Source organism: Aquarana catesbeiana, linkage group LG09 (assembly GCF_042186555.1).
Source record: "Aquarana catesbeiana isolate 2022-GZ linkage group LG09, ASM4218655v1, whole genome shotgun sequence".
Lineage (NCBI taxonomy): Eukaryota > Metazoa > Chordata > Amphibia > Anura > Ranidae > Aquarana > Aquarana catesbeiana.
The window spans coordinates 34,592,691-34,615,605 of record NC_133332.1 but is presented as its reverse complement, the minus strand read 5'-3'; the positions used below and the strand labels follow the sequence as shown (position 1 = coordinate 34,615,605).

General features: G+C 45.1%; 1 protein-coding gene across 3 annotated transcripts in view; it reads right to left on the bottom strand.

The window, feature by feature from the left end:
• LOC141107498 (major histocompatibility complex class I-related gene protein-like) overlaps positions 1 to 22,915 on the bottom strand; it is a 90,199-nt gene that overhangs the window by 19,872 nt on the left and 47,412 nt on the right. For all 3 annotated transcript variants that reach the window (XM_073598267.1, XM_073598269.1, XM_073598270.1), the window contains one exon: positions 15,332 to 15,604. In XM_073598267.1, the coding sequence (XP_073454368.1) occupies positions 15,332 to 15,604 (273 nt within the window). The remainder of the gene's footprint in view (positions 1 to 15,331; positions 15,605 to 22,915) is intronic.

Genomic DNA, 22,915 nt, shown 5'->3' with positions numbered 1-22,915 from the left:
CAATGAACTCCCAAAAAGAGAGGGGAGGGGCCTCTGTGTCCTGTGATGTACTCAAAGAAATAGATTTTAGAGGTAAGTGTGAAGAAAAAATCAAGTTTTCTTTCTTGTACATCACAGGACACAGAGCAGCCATATACATTACTACCTGGGATGTCCCAGAGCAATAGCCTTGAGGGGAGGGAGACCCACTGTATGAAAACACCATCAGATTTATACAGCAGCCTGCAAGACACTACGGCCAAATGCCGAGTCCTCTGCTGCCTTACCATCCACCTGATAAAATCTTGTGAACGTATGTACCGAAGACCAAGTAGTGGCCTTGCAAATTTGCACCACTGATGCCTGATGGTGAAAAGCCCAGGAGGTTCTAACACCCTTGGTAGAATGAGCTCTAACTCCAAAGGGATGAGCTTTACCTTTCAGGCCATAGGCCTGAGTGCTTAACCGGCGAATACAAAGTGAAATGGACGCCTTAGAAGCCACTTGACCCTTCTTGGGGCCTTCCGGCAAAAAACGCATCAGAACATTTGATGCCTGCAGACCTTTCCAGGTAGACTCTGACCGCCCACACCACATCCAAAAGGTGCAACTGCTTCTCTTCTGGCGAGCCAGGCTGAGAGAAAAAAGAAGGTAGAACAGTGTCCTGGGTTAAATGAAATTCAGAAACTACCTTAGGCAAAAAGGGGGGAACAGGATGTATCACCACTTTGTGATGGTGCAAAATCAAATACGGCTCCTTACAGGAAAGGGCCGCCAATTCGGAGACCCTTCTACTCAAAGTAATTGCAAAAAGAAAAGCCAACTGTGTCAAAAGAATGGAACTTTTTTGATTGGTTCAAAAGGCTGCTCCTGTACCACAGACAAAAAGAGGTGATTTAACGGGAGGCAATAAGTGAGTCACTCCCGAAGAAAAGTCCGGACCAGGGAATGTGAAGCCAAAGGCTTCTAGAAGTACACTGATAAGGCTGAAAATTGCCCTTTAATTGTTGTCAAGGCTAATCATTTATCTAAGCCTGGCTGAAGAAAAGAGAATTCTCTCTACCAAATATCTGTGAGGATGCCAACTTCTGGACTCACACCATGCAATGTAAGCCTTCCAAACCCTGTGATAAACCTTCCTGCTACCGCCTTTCTGGCAATCACAAATGTAGTTACCACTGGTCCTGAGATACCATGATCTCCTAGCATCCTGGCTTCAATAGCCACATCGTCAAATTCAGCTAGCGTAAATTTGTGTGGAATATAGGCCCCTATGACAGTAGATCGAGCCAGAGTGGAAGCCTCCAAGGCTTGCCTACTGCTAATCTCACTACCTCCGGATACCAGGCCCTGCTGGTCCAGGCCGGAGCTACCAGAATGACTGATGTCATCTCCTCTCGGATCCTGCGCAAAAGATGTGGCAGAAGAGGAATCGGGGGAATGCATTAATCAAAGATAACTGAGTCCAGGGAACTACCAGAGCATTTATCCTGATCACAAGTGGATCTCTTGCTCTGGATACAAACTGCTGAATCTTGCAGTTGAACCTGGATGCCAGCAGGCCTACTTCCGGTGTACCCCACCGCTGGGAAATCTGCATAAACACCTGTAGGTGCAGAGACCATTCTCCTGGATGTATCTGTTGGCGGCTAAGATAGTCCGCTTTTCAGTTCTCTACCCCCGGAATGTGGATGGCAGACAGCACTGGCACATGCCTTTCTGCCCAGGATAACACATGACTGACCTCCATGTGGGCCAGATGACTCTTAGTGCCACCTTGATGGTTGACATAGGCCACAGCCATGGCATTGTCGGTTTGCACACTTATCGGGTGACCCTGTAATTTTGACGTCCAATAATTCAGTGCGAGATGTATTGCCTGCAGCTCTAGCACATTGATGGGCAATCCCTGTTCCTTCAGAGTCCATTTCCCCTGGACTGTGGAACTTTTCATGACTGCGCCCCAGCCGGAAAGACTGGCATCTCTGGTCACTACCTTCCATGACAGTGGAAGAAAAGACCTACCCTGTACCAGATTCTGGTCTACTAACCACCAGGGGAGACTTCCTCAAGCCTTGGGGGTTATGATCATGCAGGAATCCAAAGCCTGCATCTTCCTGCTCCATGCAGACTGAATGTTCTGCTGCAATGCCCTGGAATGGAACTGGGCATATGGAATTGCCTCAAATGAGGAAACCATTCTTCCCAGAAGACTCATACAGAGTTGAACAGATGGGCGTCTCTTTCGGCTTACCCGCTGAATCTGATCCTTTAGGGCCTCGACCCTTCTTGGAGGCAAGACCACTCTTGCCTGGACTGTGTCCATGATAAGGCCTAAGTATTCCAGACTTTGATCTGGTTTTAGGGCCGATTTTTCGGAATTTATGATCCATCCGAGATGTTCCAGGAATTGGATCGTAAAGGTCACGTTTCTTATCAAAACTTGCAGTGATTGATTCCTGAGTAGGAGATCATCTAAGTAGCCTGCAATCAAGATCCTCGAGATCTTAGAAGACCCAGTATGGGTGCTAGGATCTTTGTGAAGACCCGGGGTGCCTTTGTGAGCCCAAAGGGCAGAGCCACAAACTGATATTGTTGTTCCTCTATGACAAAGCGCAAAAGCCTTTGATGAGGTTGAAAAATTGGCACTTGCAGGTATGCATGCCTGAGGTCTACGGATGCCAGAAAATCTCCTTCTTGGAGAATGGTCACGAAAGAGCGGACTGATTCCATTCGAAAGGGCCACACTGAGAGATAACGGTTCAGTGCTCTTAGATCCAGAATTAGTCTTATGTCGCCATTTGGCTTTGGAACCGTGAACAGATTTAAATAAAACCCTCTTCCCTTTTGGGAACTGGGACCTCCATGATCATCCCCTGCTGCCTTAAATGGTCTAGTGCTTGGAGTAATAGGCCCTTTCTTGAAAGGTCCATGGGAACGATGGGCCTTACAAATCTTTGAGGAGGGTAACAGTGTAATTCCAGCCTGTACCCCTGAGTCACTGTGGAGATGACCCACCTATCCTGAATTAGTGTTTCCCACAATCCTGCAAACTGCAGCAACCTTCCCCCCACCCACAGGAGTGGGGGCGTCCCTTCAAAAGGAAAGTTTGGTGCCAGTATTAGCAGACTTTTGGACTCTTTTGGCCCTGGCCCTGCTGTTTACCTTTGGCAGCAGATCCCTGGTGCTGTCAGAACTGCCTAGGGCCTGAAAAATCTGAGGAATTAGCACGTGACACCTTAAAAGAGGGCCATGTAGCTACCTTTTTCACAGGAAGGGTTGAACTCTATCCTCCAAATATCTTTTTGGTGTACTTATCAAAATCATCCACAATTAAACGTTCTCCAAAAGGAAAAGCAAAACCAGCTAGCATCCTCTTACAAGGGAGCTCTGCTGACCAGCTTTTTAGCCATACAATTCTGTGCATGTGCACAGACAAAAGAGTCATGCGGGGGATCTGCTGCATGGAGTCTTTCAGTGCATCTATAGCAAAGCAAAGAGCCTGAGGCAGTTCTGCTCCATCCTGAACAGAATCCTCTGGTCGTTTGGGCTGTCTAGTCTGATCCTTCAAGGCTTGACAGACCCCAATTGCTGCTGCTTCGGGTTGAATAGTGGAACCTGTCAGGGCGAAGGATGCCGTTAACAAGGCTTCCAGCTTCTTATCCGCAGGATCCTTAAAGACCTGTGAATTATCTACTGGACAAGTTAAGGTCTTGCTCAGGGAGGAAACCGCTGCATCCCCAACCGGTATGCTCCACTTCTTGGTAAAGCTTTCCTCCATAGGATATAACAGAGCAAACCTCCTAGGAGGCACAAATATTCTGTCTGGGTGCCCCCAGTCGGAATATATCACCTGCTTCAAGAGTGGGTGAAAGGGAAACACCTGTGTACCCTGCTGTGGTTTCAAAGAACCCAGGGAGGAACAAGGTGTTTCAAGGACCTCCACTGGAGGTAACTTAAAAGCTGTATGAACCATTTGTACAAGAGAATGAATGAGAAGCATTTGTGATTGAGAGGCTGATATAAACTGAGCCTCTTCAGGCTCTGAATCACTTGAGGGAGATTCTTCTGTTTGGATATCAATTCCCTGACTGGCCATTACCTCTTCTACCTCGTCAACCCAGTCTTGCTCCAATATAGGAGGAATAGGAGAAGGGGACCTGTCACGCTTCCTGCCACTTTGTGTGACAAAAGCAATCATTCCGGCAATTTTGCCCTCTAAACCAGCCAAAGCTGATGCCAGGTCCTCTTTAGTAATAAACTCTGAGGTAAAAGCATTGGTAGCAGGCACAATGCCAGATAGACGCAGCTGCACAGATTGCCCGCTGTCATCCGGTCTTTCAGGTGAGGTTATTGCAGCAGAGTTCCGTTAAGACTCTACAGGGGCCACTGATGGGACACATGTGCCCTTTGCTGTAGCGCTCCCCCCAGATTGCTTTCTGGAAGACATGACTTGCTGAAGCAGTGGTAACTGGCTTTGTGACAGAAATACACAAGTTCCTCAGTACCACAAATCCCCCCCTTGGAAGAATCTTATACAATGAACTGTTCTTCCAACTACTGCAGCATAATTAGGTTGTGTCTGTCATCACCCATAGGACTCACGTGTCACCCAGGACAGACTGCTCTGTGTCCCCTCCGCCGGACAGCAACTAACTGTGACTTTAGCCTTTAAAAAAGCTTCCCTCGGTCATAAGGGCCACATGCACGAGCCCATGGTCACCCCCGTGGAGGAGAACACACAGAGCAGCACACCTATGCCCTCTAGTGGGTAAAAAAAGCATTGCAAACAAAACATTTTTTTTTTTGTTTTCAAAAGCTTCCCTTGGCTTGTGCACCTCTGGGAAGAGAAACACAGAGCAGCAAAACCATGCCCTCTAGTGGGCAAAGCAAGCATAGCAAGGAAAACTTAAAAAAAAAAAAATGTCAGTTTTTAAACACATTGTTGGAGAGGAATATATAATAATTGGACCCTGGTTTTTCACAGGGCCACTTACCACTCCCGCCGCATGTCAATAGCCTAAGCCAGAGGTCCAGCCTTCACCCATCATGGCGGGTTATGTCACATGGACCTTCAAAGACTTTGTACCCTTTTAGCATGAAGGTCCACTCCCTTGGACCTGTACAGCAACCTGCAGGAATGCCTTAGTGCTGTGGTGTCCAGGATTCCACTACACAGGGTCCAGCACCTGAAGGTTGCATTACAGGCACAAGGTGCTTTGGAGTGGGGGGGCAAAGCCCCTTCAGGTCTGGTATGGATTTTAAGGGGAACCCCACGCCAAAATTTAAAAAAATGGCGTGGGGTCCCCCCAAAATCCATACCCGGTTCGACTCGAACATCGGGCTGATCCCTACTAATGATGAGGTGTCACTAGTACATATTGGCCTTTATATGATATAAATAAAATATCTCATCCAATTTAACAGCAGTGAGAAAAGTAAAAAAAAAGGTCTCTATCCCTTTTTCTAACATCAAACATATCACATAAGATCCTGTATATTCCAGTAAAGAAATGTTCTTATTGTGTGTCACTGAAACTGTTGTAAAGAAAGATCAAAAGTCTAATCACCTGCAGTAAAGATCCACACTATCAAGGCTCTTGAAAAGAGTGCAAAACTACTATGAAACCCATAAACTAACCTGTTTATTGGTACAGAATAAAACAAAAAGTGTGGAAATGTATATTTGGGTGTTGACTGAACAGATATGCAAGGTCATACCTCCCAACTTTCTGAAACAATAAAGAGGGACATCTTGTAGAACACAGTATGTAGGTAATGGCATGTTCCTGCCATGGCCTTGGTTACATGGACCACAGAGATCCAATATGAAAAAAATGATTGGCTGAACCACACAAATGCTTTTATGACCTCTGTTTTTCCTTTATATTGGCTTCTAAAATAATAAATATAGAGTTTGGATGAAAATGTTAGTGCAGCATACCTATGTATGCATACACATGTAATCGTTATTCCCATATAAATTACCGTATTTATCGGCGTATAATACACACTTTTTTCCCCTTAAAATCAGGGGAAAATAGTGGGTGTGTGTTATACGCCGATCCCCGCCAATCTCCACTAATTGTGAGCAGAGCGGAGCGAGCGCCAGCGATATACACATAGCCGAGTGTACTCGGCTATTCTCGGCTCTACTCACAGTCAGGGGCAGGACTGCGAGAGGAGCCAAAACTAGCCGAGTAAACTCGGCTTTGTGTATATTGCCGGCGCTCGCTTCTCTCCACTCACAGTCAGTGGAGATCAGTGCCAATTTTAAATAATCAGCAGCTGGGCAATGCTGCAAAGAGACTGGCAAGGCTGCAGAGGCACTGGGCAAGGCTGCAGAGGCACTGGGCAAGGCTGCAGAGGCACTGGGCAAGGCTGCAGATGGACACTGGGCAAGGCTGCAGATGGACACTGATAAGGCTGCATTGATGGGCATTTAAGTGTAAGGTTTTTTCCTTAAACTTCCCTGCTAAACCTGGTGTGCGTGTTATACACCGGCACGTGTTTTACACCAATAAATACGGTATGTAAATTTGTGCCTGAGCTGGAAATACAGTAGAAAGTCTACAAACATTCTGAGAAGGCTCTGGGCGCTGTAGCCTGGAGCTGCTTGGAAAAGGCCCAAATGGAAACCTCATGGGGATGGAGACAATTATGTTATTTTTTATTTTATACATTTTTAAATCTATTGGATAGAATAGAGTAGGATAAGAACTCCTATCAGGTTTTTTATGCATTTTTTATTTCATAAAGAAATCGGGTAGTTTATGTTGTACAATACAAGTGAAACCAAGTATAGAAGTACAATACACAAGGAAATAAAGAATAGAAGAGGGTATGGAGGGGGAAAGGGGAAAAGTATCACCTGGTGGCAAAGCCCTCCCCTATACCAAGAGGAGTGCCAATAGAAGACAAGACACAATCATATAAAGGCCAAAATGCTCCTATCACCAAAAGCAAGCACTTGGAAAGTGAAGATATCACCCTAAGAGCAGCTGTTTAAATTTGTCTGTGCAGGAAAAACTTCAACAAGAACTCCTGTCGGGGTTTACTACTATCCAGGACAACATTAACCAATTGACCTCCAGAAGGTTTATCCTCTTCATGACCAGGCCATTTTTTGTGGTACGGCACTGTGTTACTTCAACTGACAGTTGCGCGGTCGTGCCATGCTGTACCCAAATAAAAATTACGTCCTTTTTTTCCACAAATATAACTTTCTTTTGGTGGTATTTGATCAACTCTGCGTTTTTGTTTTTTTCACAGTAAACAAAAAAAGACCAACAATTTTGAAAAAAAACAATATTTTTTACTTTCTGCTGTAAAACATATCCAATAAAAAAATGTAAAAAAATCAAATTTCTTCATCAATTTAGGCCAATATTTATTTTGCTACATAGTTACATAGTAGGTGAGGTTGAAAAAAGATGCAAGTCCAACCTATGTGTGTGATTATGCGTCAGTATTACATTGTATATCCCTGTATGTTGCGGTCATTCAGATGATTATCTAATAGTTTCTTGAAGCTATCAATGCTCCCTGCTGAGACCACCACCTGTGGAAGGGAATTCCACATCCTTGCCGCTCTTACAGTAAAGAACCCTCTATGTAGTTTAAGGTTAAACCTCTTTTCTTCTAATTGTAATGAGTGGCCACGGGTCTTATTAAACTCTCTTCTGCGAAAAAGTTTTATCCCTATTGTGGGGTCACCAGTACAGTATTTGTAAATTGAAATCATATCCCCTCTCAAGCGTCTCTTCTCCAGAGAGAATAAGTTACCATATTTTTGGTAAAAAAATCCCAATAATTGTATATTGATTGGTTTGCGCAAAAGTTAAGGCTTGTGATAGATTTATGGCATTTTTATTTTTTACTAGTAATGGAGATGATCAGCGACTTTTAGCGGGACTGCAACATTGCCATGGACAAATTGGACACTTAGTGACACTATTTGGGGACCAGTGCTAAAAAAAAATGCACTGTCACTTGTATAAATGACACTGGCAGGGAAGGGGTTAACACCAGGGGCGATCAAAGGGTTAAGTGTTTCCCTGGGAGGTGCTTACTAACTGTGTGGGGGATGGATACACTGGAGATAAAGAGAGATCTGAAACACAAGATCTCTCTTTTGCTCCCTGACAGATCAGCGGTCTGCCTTGTTTACATAGGCAGACCGCTGCTCCGTCTCTCCACAAAATGATCGGCGGGTTGTGGCGGCCATCATGGCTGCCGGACTCACTGATTGGCTCCTGCTGTGTGCAATCACAGTGGGAGTGGCGCCCCCTATACCGCATGAACAAAATCACGTACACTTATATGATTTTGTGCAGCCGGGCCGCCCTGCCACAGTATATATGTGGTGGGTGGCCTGGAAGTGGTTAAAGATGTTTCCTGTCACTTCCTGTCCTGCAGATAACAGTTTCACTAGTCAGGAAGAGATTGAAAATCCGCAACAGGGACACAGACTACGGCATTTTTATTTCTGTCTGTGTTGCTGTTGGAGCATTCCCCTAATTTCCTGTCTGGTAAAATGTCAGCAGGACAGAGAATAAGGACAAATCTCTCTAATGGAGCCCCAGATAGTAAAAACCTGACATGGGATCTAACCCTTCCTTACTATATCCAAAGCTAAGAAAAAAAAACATTATGGCTTTACATTAACTTTAACGCTGAACTACAGCCATCAATCATTTTGCCAAACATTATATGAAAGAACATATCCTCTGATCCCTTTTAGATGTGCATGATCCCTTGGTGGTGCCAATTTTAGTTGTACAATCTGTTGATTAGTTGCTTGATCTCAAATCAGGCAAACCAATTAGTTCAGACGGGAAATGAAGGAAATACAAAGTTATCAATTAGTAGATTGCACAGCTAAAGTCTGAAGCATCCAATTGCAGACAGCAAAAGCATGCACATCTAAAAGGGATGCCAGGAATGTATTCTTTTATATAATGTTCTGGCTTGTGAAAGAAGATCTAAGGCAGGGTGCTGTGACTTTTATAGAAGCCTGCTAGTTCCTACCACCAAACTCAGAATGCAGACTACCAGAAAGACACGGTGATGATGTCACTGGGTCTCAAAAGTGGTGTTTTTTAAAGCTCAATGATTTGACTGAAACATTTTAATTAAATGTTTATTGGAGGGCAGGAAAGAAGGGGTTACACATACATTATACTTTAATGGTAAAAGTGCTTTCACTTACTTAATTTACTGACTTTATTTACATACAATTATCTCATAAATAAACATGGCATGACAATGGAATCCCAGAGCATCATGGTTTATGTTGTAGAGGAAGAGCACAACAGTAGTTTGCCTCCTTTGAGTAAGAGTCCTTTGAGTACCTCCTTTGGAGTTAGGCTCGATTCACACCTATGCATGTTGCTTTTGAGCGTTTTTGGAGGTTTTTTTTTTCATGCTTGGCACGTTTTTGAGCAGCGTTTTTGTAGCGTTTTTTGCGGCGTTTTTGCGGCGTTTTGCCGCGATTTGCGTTTTGCTTTTTTTTTTTTTCATTTTTTTTTACAGTCTTAAAAAAAAATTACAAAAAAAAAAACAAAAAAAAACAAAAAAACGGCAAAAACGCACCAAAAACGCACCAAAAACGCACCAAAAACGCTGCAAAAGCTGCACTTGCGTTTTTGATGCTTGTCCATTGAAATCCATTACATGCAAAACGCTGCTTTTTGCATGAAAAAAAGTCCCCGACCCTTTCCAAAAACGCAGAGATACAAAAAAGCATTGATGTGAACATGTTCCATAGGAACCCATGTTAAAAAATTCCCGTGCATTTCTGCAAAATGCAAAATGCATCAAAAAACGCGCTAGTGTGAATGGAGCCTAAGGCTCCATTCACACCTATGCATGTTGCTTTTGAGCGTTTTTGGAGGTTTTTTTTTCATGCTTGCCACGTTTTTGAGCAGCGTTTTTGTAGCGTTTTTGCCGCGTTTTTGCCGCGTTTTTGCCGCGATTTGCGTTTTTTTGTTTTTTTTTCATTTTTTTTACAGTCTTAAAAAAAAATTACAAAAAAAAAATATAAAAAAAAAAACGGCAAAAACGCACCAAAAACGCACCAAAAACGCTGCAAAAACGCTGCACTTGCGTTTTTGATGCTTGTCCATTGAAATCCATTACATGCAAAACGCTGCTTTTTGCATGAAAAAAAGTCCCCGACCCTTTCCAAAAATGCAGAGATACAAAAAAGCATTGATGTGAACATGTTCCATAGGAACCCATGTTAAAAAATTCCCATGCATTTCTGCAAAATGCAAAATGCATCAAAAAACACGCTAGTGTGAATGGAGCCTAAGGCTCCATTCACACCTATGCATGTTGCTTTTGAGCGTTTTTGGAGGTTTTTTTTTCATGCTTGGCACGTTTTTGAGCAGCGTTTTTGTAGCGTTTTTGCGGCGTTTTTGCCGCGTTTTTGCCACGATTTGCGTTTTGCGTTTTTTTTTTTCATTTTTTTTACAGTCTTAAAAAAAATTACAAAAAAAAATAAAAAAAACAAAAAAAAACAACGGCAAAAACGCACCAAAAACGCACCAAAACGCTGCAAAAACACTGCAAAAATGGTGCACTTGCGTTTTTGATGCTTGTCCATTGAAATCCATTACATGCAAAACACTGCTTTTTGCATGAAAAAAAGTCCCCGACCCTTTCCAAAAACGCAGAGATACAAAAAAGCATTGATGTGAACATGTTCCATAGGAACCCATGTTAAAAAATTCCCATGCATTTCTGCAAAATGCAAAATGCATCAAAAAACGCGCTAGTGTGAATGGAGCCTAAGACCCTGTTCACACCTTTTCATTTTATGTGCATGTTAGGGGCAATGTATTACTAAAATCCTGCTTGCTGCATCTTTGATGCATTTCATGAAAACGCATGTTATATTGCGTTCAATGGTAATGCACCAAAAATGCATGTAAAATGCACTGCACAGATGCGAACCAGTCATTAGGAGAATGGGATAACTACCTTGAGACCAGATAAAAAGCCTGACCTCCACCAACATCCTGCAGAGAAGAACCCTTGCTCTTTGTGTGAAAGCAGAGGTCTCTCTTTAGCAGTTCAATATGCTCTATATGAGCTGTTCACTCAGCAGGGAGTTTGAACTTTGCATATCAGAGAGCTTCATATCTGACTCGGTAGGGGTTTGTTAGACCTTTGCAGAGAGCACTGTTTCCACACAGATAGCAAGGGTCCTTCTCTACTGCTATAGGCATGCACACAGGGTGTGCCGGATGTGCTTGGGCACACCCTTATCACCCCATGTGGCACACTCTCGAATATGTAGATTGACAGGCAGCACAGCCGAGACAAGCCTGGCCGGTAAAGAGAGGTAAGCAAAGCAGTGGAGGTGGGGGTGGGTGGGGGCTTATGCAATGCTGAGGAGATACAGAAGTCAGAAGTAAGGTGCATAATTAAGAATCTATGCAAGAGGGCTGCAAAGCTTAGCTGTTGGGGGAGTGCAGAGATAAGCTGTAGAAAAAGATGCAGGAGGTGAGTTGTGGATAGGTGTTAGCTATGGCCAGGGTATAGTTGCCAATAGTCCCGAATTTCCCGGGACATTCACGGGATTTAGACCCTTTTCCCGATTTTAGGGTTTCCCTGCAAATGTCCCGGAAAATCCCTTTTTTCACGATTTTTTTTTTTTGGTAGAGATCCGCGGCCCACGGAGATAATGTCTCCGCCATTTTCAAGAAGAAAATCCATGCTGCTGCGTGATTGGCCGAGCGACCTGCTCGGCCAATCACAGGACACCCACCGCTGCCCATTCATGCTAAGCTCGGCTCAAACACTGAGCGCAGTGGCATGTGCGGGACAGAGGAGGACGTGATTGGAGGAGCGGGTCACATGTGGGTGCAGGGCTGGACTGTGTCTGAGTAATTGTGCCAGCCCTGCATGCTCCCGCAGTGTCCGCCCCCTCTCCGCTCTGTCAGCCGCCCCCTCTCCGCTCTGTCAGCCATCCCCTCTCCGCTCTGTCAGCCGCCCCCTCTCTGCTCTGTCAGCCGCCCCCTCTCCGCTCTGTCAGCCGCCCCCTCTCTGCTCTGTCAGCCGCCCCCCCTCCGCTCTGTCAGCCGCCCCCCCTCTGCTCTGTCAGCCGCCCCCCCTCCTCTCTGTCAGCCACCCCCCCTCCTCCTCTCTGTGTGCCACCCCCCTCCAGCCACCCCCTCTCCTCTCTGTCAGCCACCCCCCCTCCAGCCGCCCCCCCTCCTCTCTGTGTGACGCCCCCTCTCCACTCTGTGTGCCGCCCCCCCTCCACTCTGTCAGCCGCCCCCTCTCCACTCTGTGTGCCGCCCCCCCTCCACTCTGTCAGCCGCCCCCTCTCCACTCTGTGTGCCGCCCCCCCTCCACTCTGTGTGCCGCCCCCCTCCACTCTGTCAGCCGCCCCCCCTCCACTCTGTCAGCCGCCCCCCCTCCAGCCGCCCCCCTCTCCTCTCTGTCAGCCGCCACCCCCTCTCCTCTCTGTCATCCGCCCCCCCTCCTCTCTGTGTGCTGCCCCCCTCCTCTGTCAGCTGCCCCCCCTCTCCAGCCTCCCCCCCTCCTCTCTGTCAGCCGCCCCCCCCTCTCCAGCCGCCCCCCCTCCTCTCTGTCAGCCGCCCCCCCTCCTCTGTCAGCCGCCCCCCCTCCTCTGTCAGCCGCCCCCCCCTCCTCTGTCAGCCGCCCCCCCTCCTCTGTCAGCCACCCCCCCTCCTCTGTCAGCCGCCCCCCCTCCTCTCTGTAAGCCGCCCCCCCTCCAACCCCCCTCCTCTCCTCTTTGTCAGCCGCCCCCCCTCTCCTCTCTGTCAGTCGCCCCCCCTCTCCTCTCTGCCAGCCGCCCCCCCTCTCCAGCCGCCCCCCCTCTCCTCTCTGTCAGCCGCCCCCCCTCCAACCACCCCCCTCTCCTCTGTCAGCCGCCCCCCCTCTGCTCTGTCAGCCGCCCCCCCTCTGCTCTGTCAGCCGCCCCCCCCTCTCTGTCAGCCGCCCCCCCCTCTCCTCTCTGTCAGCCGCCCCCCCCTCAAGCCGCCCCCACTCTCCACTGTCAGCCGCCCCCTCTCCACTCTGTCAGCCGCCCCCCCTCCAGCCGCCCCCTCTCCTCTCTGTCAGCCGCCACCCCCCTCTCCTCTCTGTCATCCGCCCCCCCTCCTCTTTGTGTGCTGCCCCCCTCCCCTGTCAGCTGCCCCCTCTCTCCAGCCTCCCCCCCTCCTCTCTGTCAGCCGCCCCCCCTCTCCAGCCACCCCTCCTCCTCTCTGTCAGCTGCCCCCCCTCCTCTCTGTCAGCTGCCCCCCTCCTCTGTCAGCCGCCCCCCCTCCTCTGTCAGCTGCCCCCCCTCCTCTGTCAGCTGCCCCCCCTCCTCTCTGTCAGCTGCCCCCCTCCTCTGTCAGCCGCCCCCCCTCCTCTGTCAGCCGCCCCCCCTCCTCTCTGTAAGCCACCCCCCCTCCAACCCCCCTCCTCTCCTCTCTGTCAGCCGCCCCCCCTCTCCTCTCTGTCAGCCGCCCCCCCTCTCCTCTCTGTCAGCCGCCCCCCCTCTCCAGCCGCCCCCCCTCTCCTCTCTGTCAGCCACCCTCCCTCTAGCCACCCCCCCTCCTCTCTGTCAGCTGCCCCCCCCCCCCCCTCTCCTCTCTGTCAGCTTTTTTTTTTTTTTAACAATGCTGTCTTTTTTTTTTTAGGGGGTGAGGGGGTGAATGGTGTCTGTGTTTTTTTTATTAAGATTTTTATTATTTTTTACAATAATATTTTTTTTTATTATTTATTGCAATATGTTTTTTTTTTTTTTTTTAATCAGCCCTGTTGGGGGGCTTTGGTGAGATATTGGGGGTCTTAACAGACCTCTGATATCTCCCCCTTGAGACAGAGAAAGAGACAGAGGATAGAGATTCCCCAGTCCCTTTCTCTGCAGCCTCAGCTGCACTGAGAATGAATGGAGAGAAGACAGCAGCTCCTCTCCATTCATAAACTGAGACATCGTAATCACAGGAGGTTACAATGTTTCAGTTATGTGAATGGACAGAGTCAGCTGACTCTGTCCATTCACAAAGGAGGACATGGGGAGAGGGAGAGAGACAGGAGGACATGGGGAGAGGGAGAGAGACAGGAGGACATGGGGAGAGGGAGAGAGACAGCACAACGGAGGAGAGAGGGAGAGAGACAGCACAACGGAGGAGAGAGGGAGAGAGGGAGACAGCGGAGGGGGACATCAGAATGGAGGGGGCATGCAGGATGCGGTGACAGTCAGCGCTGACCGCGTGTGTGGGAGTTACAAGCACCGATCACCGCTGTATGTCACTAAGCAGCTGAAAGCCGCGGGGGGAGAAGCTTGTAACTCCCCCACGCGCCGATCATTGCTGACTGTACAGGTATCGGCGGAAGCATTTGCCCGAGTACAAGTACTTGGGCAAATGCTTGGTATCAGTGCCGACACCGATACTAGTATCGGGACAACCCTTATATAAAATATTTATATATATATATATATATATACACACATAATATTGTCAAACGTATTGGGACACCTGCCTTTACACGCACATGAACTTTAATGGCATCCCAGTCTTAGTCCGTGGGGTTCGATGTTGAGTTGGCCCACCCTTTGCAAATATAACAGCTTCAACTGTTCTGGGAAGGATGTCCACAAGGTTTAGGATTGTGTCTTTAGGAAGTGCATTTGTAAGGTTGGGCACTGATGTTGGACGAGAAGGCCTGGCTTGCAGTCTCCACTCTAATACATCCCAAAGGTGTTCTATCAGGTTGAGGTCAGGACTCTGTGCAGACCAGTCAAGCTCCTCCAGCCCAAACTCACTCATCCATGTCTTTATGGACCTTATTTTATGCATTGGTGCGCAGTCATGTTGGAACAGGAAGGGACCATCCCCAAACTGTTCCCACAAACTTGGGAGCATGAAATTGTCCAACATGAAGGGCACTGCCCTTCAGTGCTGCCCATCATTGCCCATCAGTGCCTCCCATCCGTGCCACCTATCAGTGCTGCATATTGGTGCTTCCACATCAGTGCCTCCTCATCAGTGCCCATCAGTGAAGGAGAAAAATTACTTATTTACAAAGTTTTCAGACAGAAATGAAGAAAACCTTTTTTTTTTTTTTTCAAAATTGTTGGTATTTTTTCATTTTTTAGCAAAAATAAAAAACCCAGCAGCGATTAAATACCACCAAAAGAAAACTATATTTGTGTGAAGAAATTTATAAAAATGTCATTTGGGTACAGTGTTGCACAACCGAGCAATTGTCAATCAAAGTGTGACATCGCTAAAAGCTGAAAAATGGCCTGGGCAGGAAGGGGGTGAAAGTGCCCTGTAGAATAAAACAAGAATTTTGCAGTAGTTTAGATCTGGATTAAACTTACCCCAGAGAATAATGACCGTCTCCTGCAGGCTGCTGTGATTTACATGACAGGAGTAAGTGTCCACCTCCCTGACCCGCACCTCTATACTTAGTATGGTCTTATTGGTGCCATCGGGGTTGGGAAGGATATGGTCGGCCTGATTTTCACGAATTGTTTCAATTCCATTTTTTATCCACCTTACAGTTACAGTTTGGGGATAGAACCCATACACCTTACAATAAAGCTTGGTGACATCATTCAGCGTATTTCCTGAGACCTTCACCATTGGTGGAACTGGAAGGAGAGGAGAGAAAATCATTAAAACATTTGCTAAATAGTGTCAGCTAAAGTGTGTGTGTATACTTGTACAGCGTGTATATATATATATATATATATATATATATATATATATATATATATATAAAAGCTTTTTTTCAAAATGCAAAACAATAAAGACTTATTTTAAGTGAGGAATTATACATTGAACATATAATTTGATAATTTGTAGGCAGAATAGTAAAATATATAATACAAAAGGCTTTGTATTTAGTATTCTTTATTGCATTGGAGCAAAGGTAGGAATAGTTTGAATTTTAAAAACTTAATCATGTTTTGTAATGTGGTAGTTGATGTGTTCTTAATACATAAGAGGAATTTAAACTTAAAGTGCACCTGTTACTAGACTATGGACATTGTTGGGCATTGACATGGGTTGTGATAAACAGTCCATTTAAAATGAATGGGCTGAAAAGAATAGTAATCTATGTGTAGCAATAACTCACGGTGGAGCTGCTGGTTTAAAGCGGGCTGTTACCATCACCTTTGTTACCTCAATTTCACCAGAACCGGGTCTAGGGTCGCGTTGAGTTTAATACCAGACAATGTAGGCACTGGACACTTGAGTATCTTTTCCAATGCTTTAATAAAGGGTAACTGCAGGAAGTAGCAGGAAAGAGGTAGAAGAAGAATTGCAGGGAAGTTCAAATACCTTTTCTTAGTGTAGTATTAGGAATTGGAATCTTGTAGATGAATGTACTCTCCTTTTGGAGTTGAAACTTTGCCCGCCCGGATATGTTTCTCTCACTAACCTAGCAGCCAGTACGCAGCACAAACAAAAGTCTCTGCCACAGACTTGAATGGAATAGAAACCCGTACAATCCTCTGCCACAGGATGTAATGGTTTACGATGGATAGCAAACACAGCACCAGAACCTTTAAGCCAACCCGGCAGTACTATGTGGTAGGTTAACTTTAGGATACGTCCTCCAACTGAGTCACCAGGCCCCTCTCCAGACCAGCATTCTGCATGATCCTTCCACGACGGGTCCTCCCATGGGATCTTCTCAGTTGTCCAGCTTCTTCCCGTAGGACAGACAGCCCAGGACCATTCCCTCGCCACTGTGGTAGGCCCCAGACAGGCTTCTGGGCCCACCCACATGCTGCAGCAACGTGGTCCTCCCGGTCGGAGGACCACGCGGTAGTATTCCTAACACATACCTGTCGGCCAGGAGGGCCAGCAGGTGGAACGAAAAAGAACCCTAAAACATGGCGTCTGTCCCATAAATACCCTCTCCCAGAATGCAACTCGGAGGACCACCTCCACCGAGTTATCTCCGGGACAGAAGAGCACTCATACGCTTTAACGTGTTGCCTTTCCAACACCGACCCATGGTGACAATGACACCCACAGGCACAGTGTGAAACTAGATGCAACACGGCCAAACTGGAACAGAGGCTAAATCTGACTATGTATGAAATAGGTAACCCACTAAATTTACCTATAAGCGGTAGATTGAAAATCTACCAGCGCTACATATGCAAAAGTGAGGAGAAATGTGTGCAGGTCAACACATAGGACAGCATGCGATGAAGCGCACATGTGCTTTAGAGGTGCCATTCACAATGAAGATTCTGATGCAGTAATAGAAAAAGAGCTGAGATTTCAGTAACTTTGTTGTGAACTTTTGAAGATGAATTTCTCCACAATGTCTATATATACAGGGATGATTGAGGGTTTGTTTTTAAGTGTTTTACTGCTTGTTCCAAACAGATTAAATCTGTTTGGAACAAGCAGTAAAAATACTTAAAAACAATCATCCCTGTATATATAGACATTGTAGAGAAATTCTTGTTAGTGTGAGGGCAGGTTCCCCCCAGGCATGCATGTAAATGGCAGCATGGTTCTAATCTATGTATCCCTCATACAGATATGATTGTATTGTGTCATTTAGTATACTACCCTGTTTCCCCGAAAATAAGCCCTACCCTGAAAATAAGACCTACAAGGACTTTAACTAGGGCTTATTTGGGGGGTAGGACTTATATTGCAGCCATCACTGACAATCACGCTAGGTCTTATTTTCGGGGAAACAGGGTAATATCTGTTCCTCCGTTTAAGCCAAGAGTCATAGCATTTCTTCCAGATCTTCTCTTTTACTCCATGCTGTATATTTGAATGTGGCTACTAGTATTGCTTGTATCACCAAACAAATTTTAAATAAACTTTTTCCGTAATTTGAAGAATGTCTTGATGTGGGTGTCTTTAGTTCTGCTTACAATGCCCCGTACACACGGTCGGATTTTCCGACGGAAAATGTGTGATAGGACCTTGTTGTCAGAAATTCAGACTGTGTGTAGGCTCCATCACACATTTTCCATCATATTTTCCGACACACAAAGTTTGAGAGCAGGCTATAAAATTTTCCGACAACAAAATCCGTGGTCGGAATTTCCGATCGTGTGTACACAAATCCGACGCACAAAGTGCCACGCATGCTCAGAATAAATAAAGAGATGAAAGCTATTGGCTACTGCCCCGTTTATAGTCCCGATGTACGTGTTTTACATCACCGCGTTCAGAATGATCGGATTTTCCGACAACTTTGTGTGACCATGTGTATGCAAGACAAGATTGAGCCAACATCCGTCGGAAAAAATCCTAGGATTTTGTTGTCGGAATGTCCGATCAATGTCCGACCGTGTGTACGGGGCATAACTCTTCTTTTTACAGAAAAGGTTCTTTAGATCTCATTTTTATTGTGAGATACCAGGAGGGGTGCTCAATAACCAGGTCTTCATGACACAGTGGGGGTTATTTACTAAGACTAGAAAGTGCAAAATCTGGCACAGCTCTGCATAGAAACCAATCAGCTTCCAGGTTTTATTTCCAAAGCTTAATTAAACAAGCTGAAGTTAGAAGCTGATTGGTTACTATGCACAGCTGCACCAGATTCTGAGCGCTCCAGTATTAGCAAATCTCCCCCAGTGCCTAGCTGCTAGTAATATACCCTGTTTCCCCGAAAATAAGACCTAGCGTGATTGTCGGTGATGGCTGCAATAGAAGGCCTACCCACCAAATAAGCCCTAACCTGTTTCCCCGAAAATAAGCCCTACCCTGAAAATAAGACCTACAAGGACTTTAACTAGGGCTTACTTGGGGGGTAGGACTTATATTGCAGCCATCACTGACAATCACGCTAGGTCTTATTTTCGGGGAAACAGGGTATATGGGAAAATGAGCATAGTGTTTTTGAAGGAGAAAAGCAGAGCCTTAAAGTGCTATAATTACATGAATATAGAATAAACTATACTATAGTTCCCTTTTTAATATGTTTAAATAGCTCATTTTACCACTGCTACAAACTTTTGATAACAGTAATGCAGTAAAAAATATCATTGTCTGTGATGTGCTATGTCATGTTAAGTGTCAGTGTTGACATACAATGGGGATGGAAAGTATTCAGACCCCCTTAAATGTTTCACTCTTTGTTATATTGCAGCCATTTGCTAAAATCATTTAAGTTCATTTTTTTCCTCATTAATGTACACACAGCACCCCATATTGACAGAAAAACACAGAATTGTTGACATTTTTGCAGATTTATTAAAAAAGAAAAACTGAAATATCACATGGTCCTAAGTATTCAGACCCTTTGCTGTGACACTCATATATTTAACTCAGGTGCTGTCCATTTCTTCTGATCATCCTTGAGATGCTTCTACACCTTTATTTGAGTCCAGCTGTGTTTGATTATACTGATTGGACTTAGGACTTGGATAGGAAAGCCACACACCTGTCTATATAAGACCTTACAGCTCACAGTGCATGTCAGAGCAAATGAGAATCATGAGGTCAAAGGAACTGCATGAAGAGCTTAGAAACAGGATTGTGGCAAGGCACAGATCTGGCCAAGGTTACAAAAAAATTTCTGCTGCACTTAAGGTTCCTAAGAGCACAGTGGCCTCCATAATCCTTAAATGGAAGACGTTTGGGATGACCAGAACCCTTCCTAGAGCTGGCCGTCTGGCCAAACTGAGCTATCGGGGGAGAAGAGCCTTGGTGAGAGAGGTAAAGGCTCAAAGAACCCAAAGATCACTGTGACTGAGCTCCAGAGATGCAGTCTGGAGATGGGACAAAGTTGTAGAAAGTCAACCATCACTGCAGCCCTTGACCAGTCGGGGCTTTATAGCAGAGTGCCCCGACGGAAGCCTCTCCTCAGTGCAAGACACATGAAAGCCCGCATAGAGTTTGCTAAAAAACACCTGAAGGACTCCAAGATAGTGAGAAATAAGATTCTCTGGTCTGATGAGACCAAGATAGAACTTTTTGGCCTTAATTCTAAGCAGTATGTGTGGAGAAAACCAGGCACTGCTCATCACTTGTACACTACAGTCCCAACAGTGAAGCATGGTGGTGGCAGCATCATGCTGTGGGGGTGTTTTTCAGCTGCAGGGACAGGACAATTGGTTGCATTTGAGGGAAAGATAAATGCAGCCAAGTACAGGGATATCAGGGACGAAAACCTTCTCCAGAGTGCTCAGGACCTCAGACTGAGCCAAAGGTTTACCTTACAACAAGACAATGACCCTAAGCACACAGTTAACCACTTGAGTCCCGGACCATTATGCTGCCTAAGGACCAGAGGTCTTTTTCCAATTTGGCACTGCGTCGCTTTAACTGCTAATTGCGCGGTCATGCAATGCTGTACCCAAACAAAATTTGCGTCCTTTTCTTCCCACAAATTGAGCTTTCTTTTGATGGTATTTGATCACCTCTGTGGTTTTTATTTTTTGCGCTATAAACGGAAAAAGAACGAAAATTTTGAAAAAAAATGATATTTTCTAATTTTTGTTATAAAAAAATCCAATAAACTAAATTTTAGTCATACATTTAGGCCAAAATGTATTCGGCCACATGTCTTTGGTAAAAAAAATGTCAATAAGCGTATATTTATTGGTTTGCGCAAAAGTTATAGCGTCTACAAACTAGGGTACATTTTCTGTAATTTACACAGCTTTTAGTTTATGACTGCCTATGTCATTTCTTGAGGTGCTAAAATGGCAGGGCAGTACAAAACCCCCCCAAATGACCCCATTTTGGAAAGTAGACACCCCAAGGAAATTGCTGAGAGGCATGTTGAACCCATTGAATATTTATTTTTTTGTCCCAAGTGATTGAAAAATGACAAAAAAAAAAAAAAATATTTACAAAAAGTTGTCACTAAATGATATATTGCTCACACAGGCCATGGGCCTATGTGGAATTGCACCCCAAAATACATTCAGCTGCTTCTCCTGAGTATGGGGATACCACATGTGTGGGACTTTTTGGGAGCCTAGCCGCGTACGGGGCCCCGAAAACCAATCACCGCCTTCAGGATTTCTAAGGGTGTAAATTTTTGATTTCACTCTTCACTGCCTATCACAGTTTCGGAGGCCATGGAATGCCCAGGTGGCACAAAACCCCCCAAAATGACCCCATTTTGGAAAGTAGACACCCCAAGCTATTTGCTGAGAGGCATATTGAGTCCATGGAATATTTTATATTTTGACACAAGTTGCGGGAAAATGACACTTTTTTTTTTTTTTGCATAAAGTTGTCACTAAATGATATATTGCTCACAAAGGCTATGGGCATATGTGGAATTGCACCCCAAAATACATTTAGCTGCTTCTCCTGAGTATGGGGATACCACATGTGTGGGACTTTTTGGGAGCCTAGCCGCATACGGGACCCCGAAAACCAATCACTGCCTTCAGGATTTCTAAGGGTGAAAATTTTTGATTTCACTCTTTACTGCCTATCACAGTTTCGGAGGCCATGGAATGCCCAGGTGGCACAAAACCCCCCCAAATGACCCCATTTTGGAAAGTAGACACCCCAAGCTATTTGCTGAGAGGCATGGTGAGTATTTTGCAGCTCTCATTTGTTTTTGAAAATGAAGAAAGACAAGAAAAAACATTTTTTTTTCTTTTTTCAATTTTCAAAACTTTGTGACAAAAAGTGAGGTCTGCAAAATACTCACTATACCTCTCAGCAAATAGCTTGGGGTGTCTACTTTCCAAAATGGGGTCATTTGGGGGGGTTTTGTGCCACCTGGGCATTCCATGGCCTCCGAAACTGTGATAGGCAGTGAAGAGTGAAATCAAAAATTCACGGCCTTAGAAAACCTGAAGGTGGTGCTTGGTTTTCGGGGTCCCGTACGCGGCTAGGCTCCCAAAAAGTCTCACACATGTGGTATCCACGTACTCAGGAGAAGCAGCAGAATGTATTTTGGGGTGTAATTTCACATATTTCCATGGCATGTTTGAGCAATATATCATTTAGTGACAACTTTGTGCAAAAAAAAAAAAAAAAATTGTCTCTTTCCCGCAACTTGTGTCGCAATATAAAATATTCCATGGACTCGACATGCCTCTCAGCAAATAGCTTGGGGTGTCTACTTTCCAAAATGGGGTCATTTGGGGGGGGTTTGAACTGTCCTGGCATTTTATGCACAACATTTAGAAGCTTATGTCACACATCACCCACTCTTCTAACCACTTGAAGACAAAGCCCTTTCTGACACTTATTGTTTACATGAAAAAGTTTTTTTTTTTGCAAAAAAATTACTTTGAACCCCCAAACATTATATATTTTTTTAAAGCAAATGCCCTACAGATTAAAATGGTGGGTGTTTCATTTTTTTTTTTCACACAGTATTTGCGCAGCGATTTTTCAAACGCATTTTTTGGGGAAAAAACACACTTTTTAAAATTTTAATGCACTAAAACACACTATATTGCCCAAATGTTTGATGAAATAAAAAAGATGATCTTAGGCCGAGTACATGGATACCAAACATGACATGCTTTAAAATTGCACACAAACGTGCAGTGGCAACAAAATAAATACATGTTTAAAAGCCTTTAAAAGCCTTTACAGGTTACCACTTTAGATTTACAGAGGAGGTCTACTGGAAAAATTACTGCCCTCGATCTGGCCTTCGCGGTGATACCTCACATGCATGGTGCAATTGCTGTTTACGTTTGACGACAGACCGCCGCTTGCGTTCGCCTTAGCGCGAGAGCAGGGGGCGACAGGGGTGCTTTTTTTTTTTTTTTTTTTTCTTTATTATTTTTTTGCTTTTTTAATCTTATTTTTAAACTGTTCCTTTCATATTTTTTTTTTAATCATTTTTATTGTTATCTCGGGGAATGTAAATATCCCCTATGATAGCAATAGGTAGTGACAGGTACTCTTTTTTGAAAAAATTGGGGTCTATTAGACCCTAGATCTCTCCTCTGCCCTCAAAGCATCTGACCACACCAAGATCGGTGTGATAA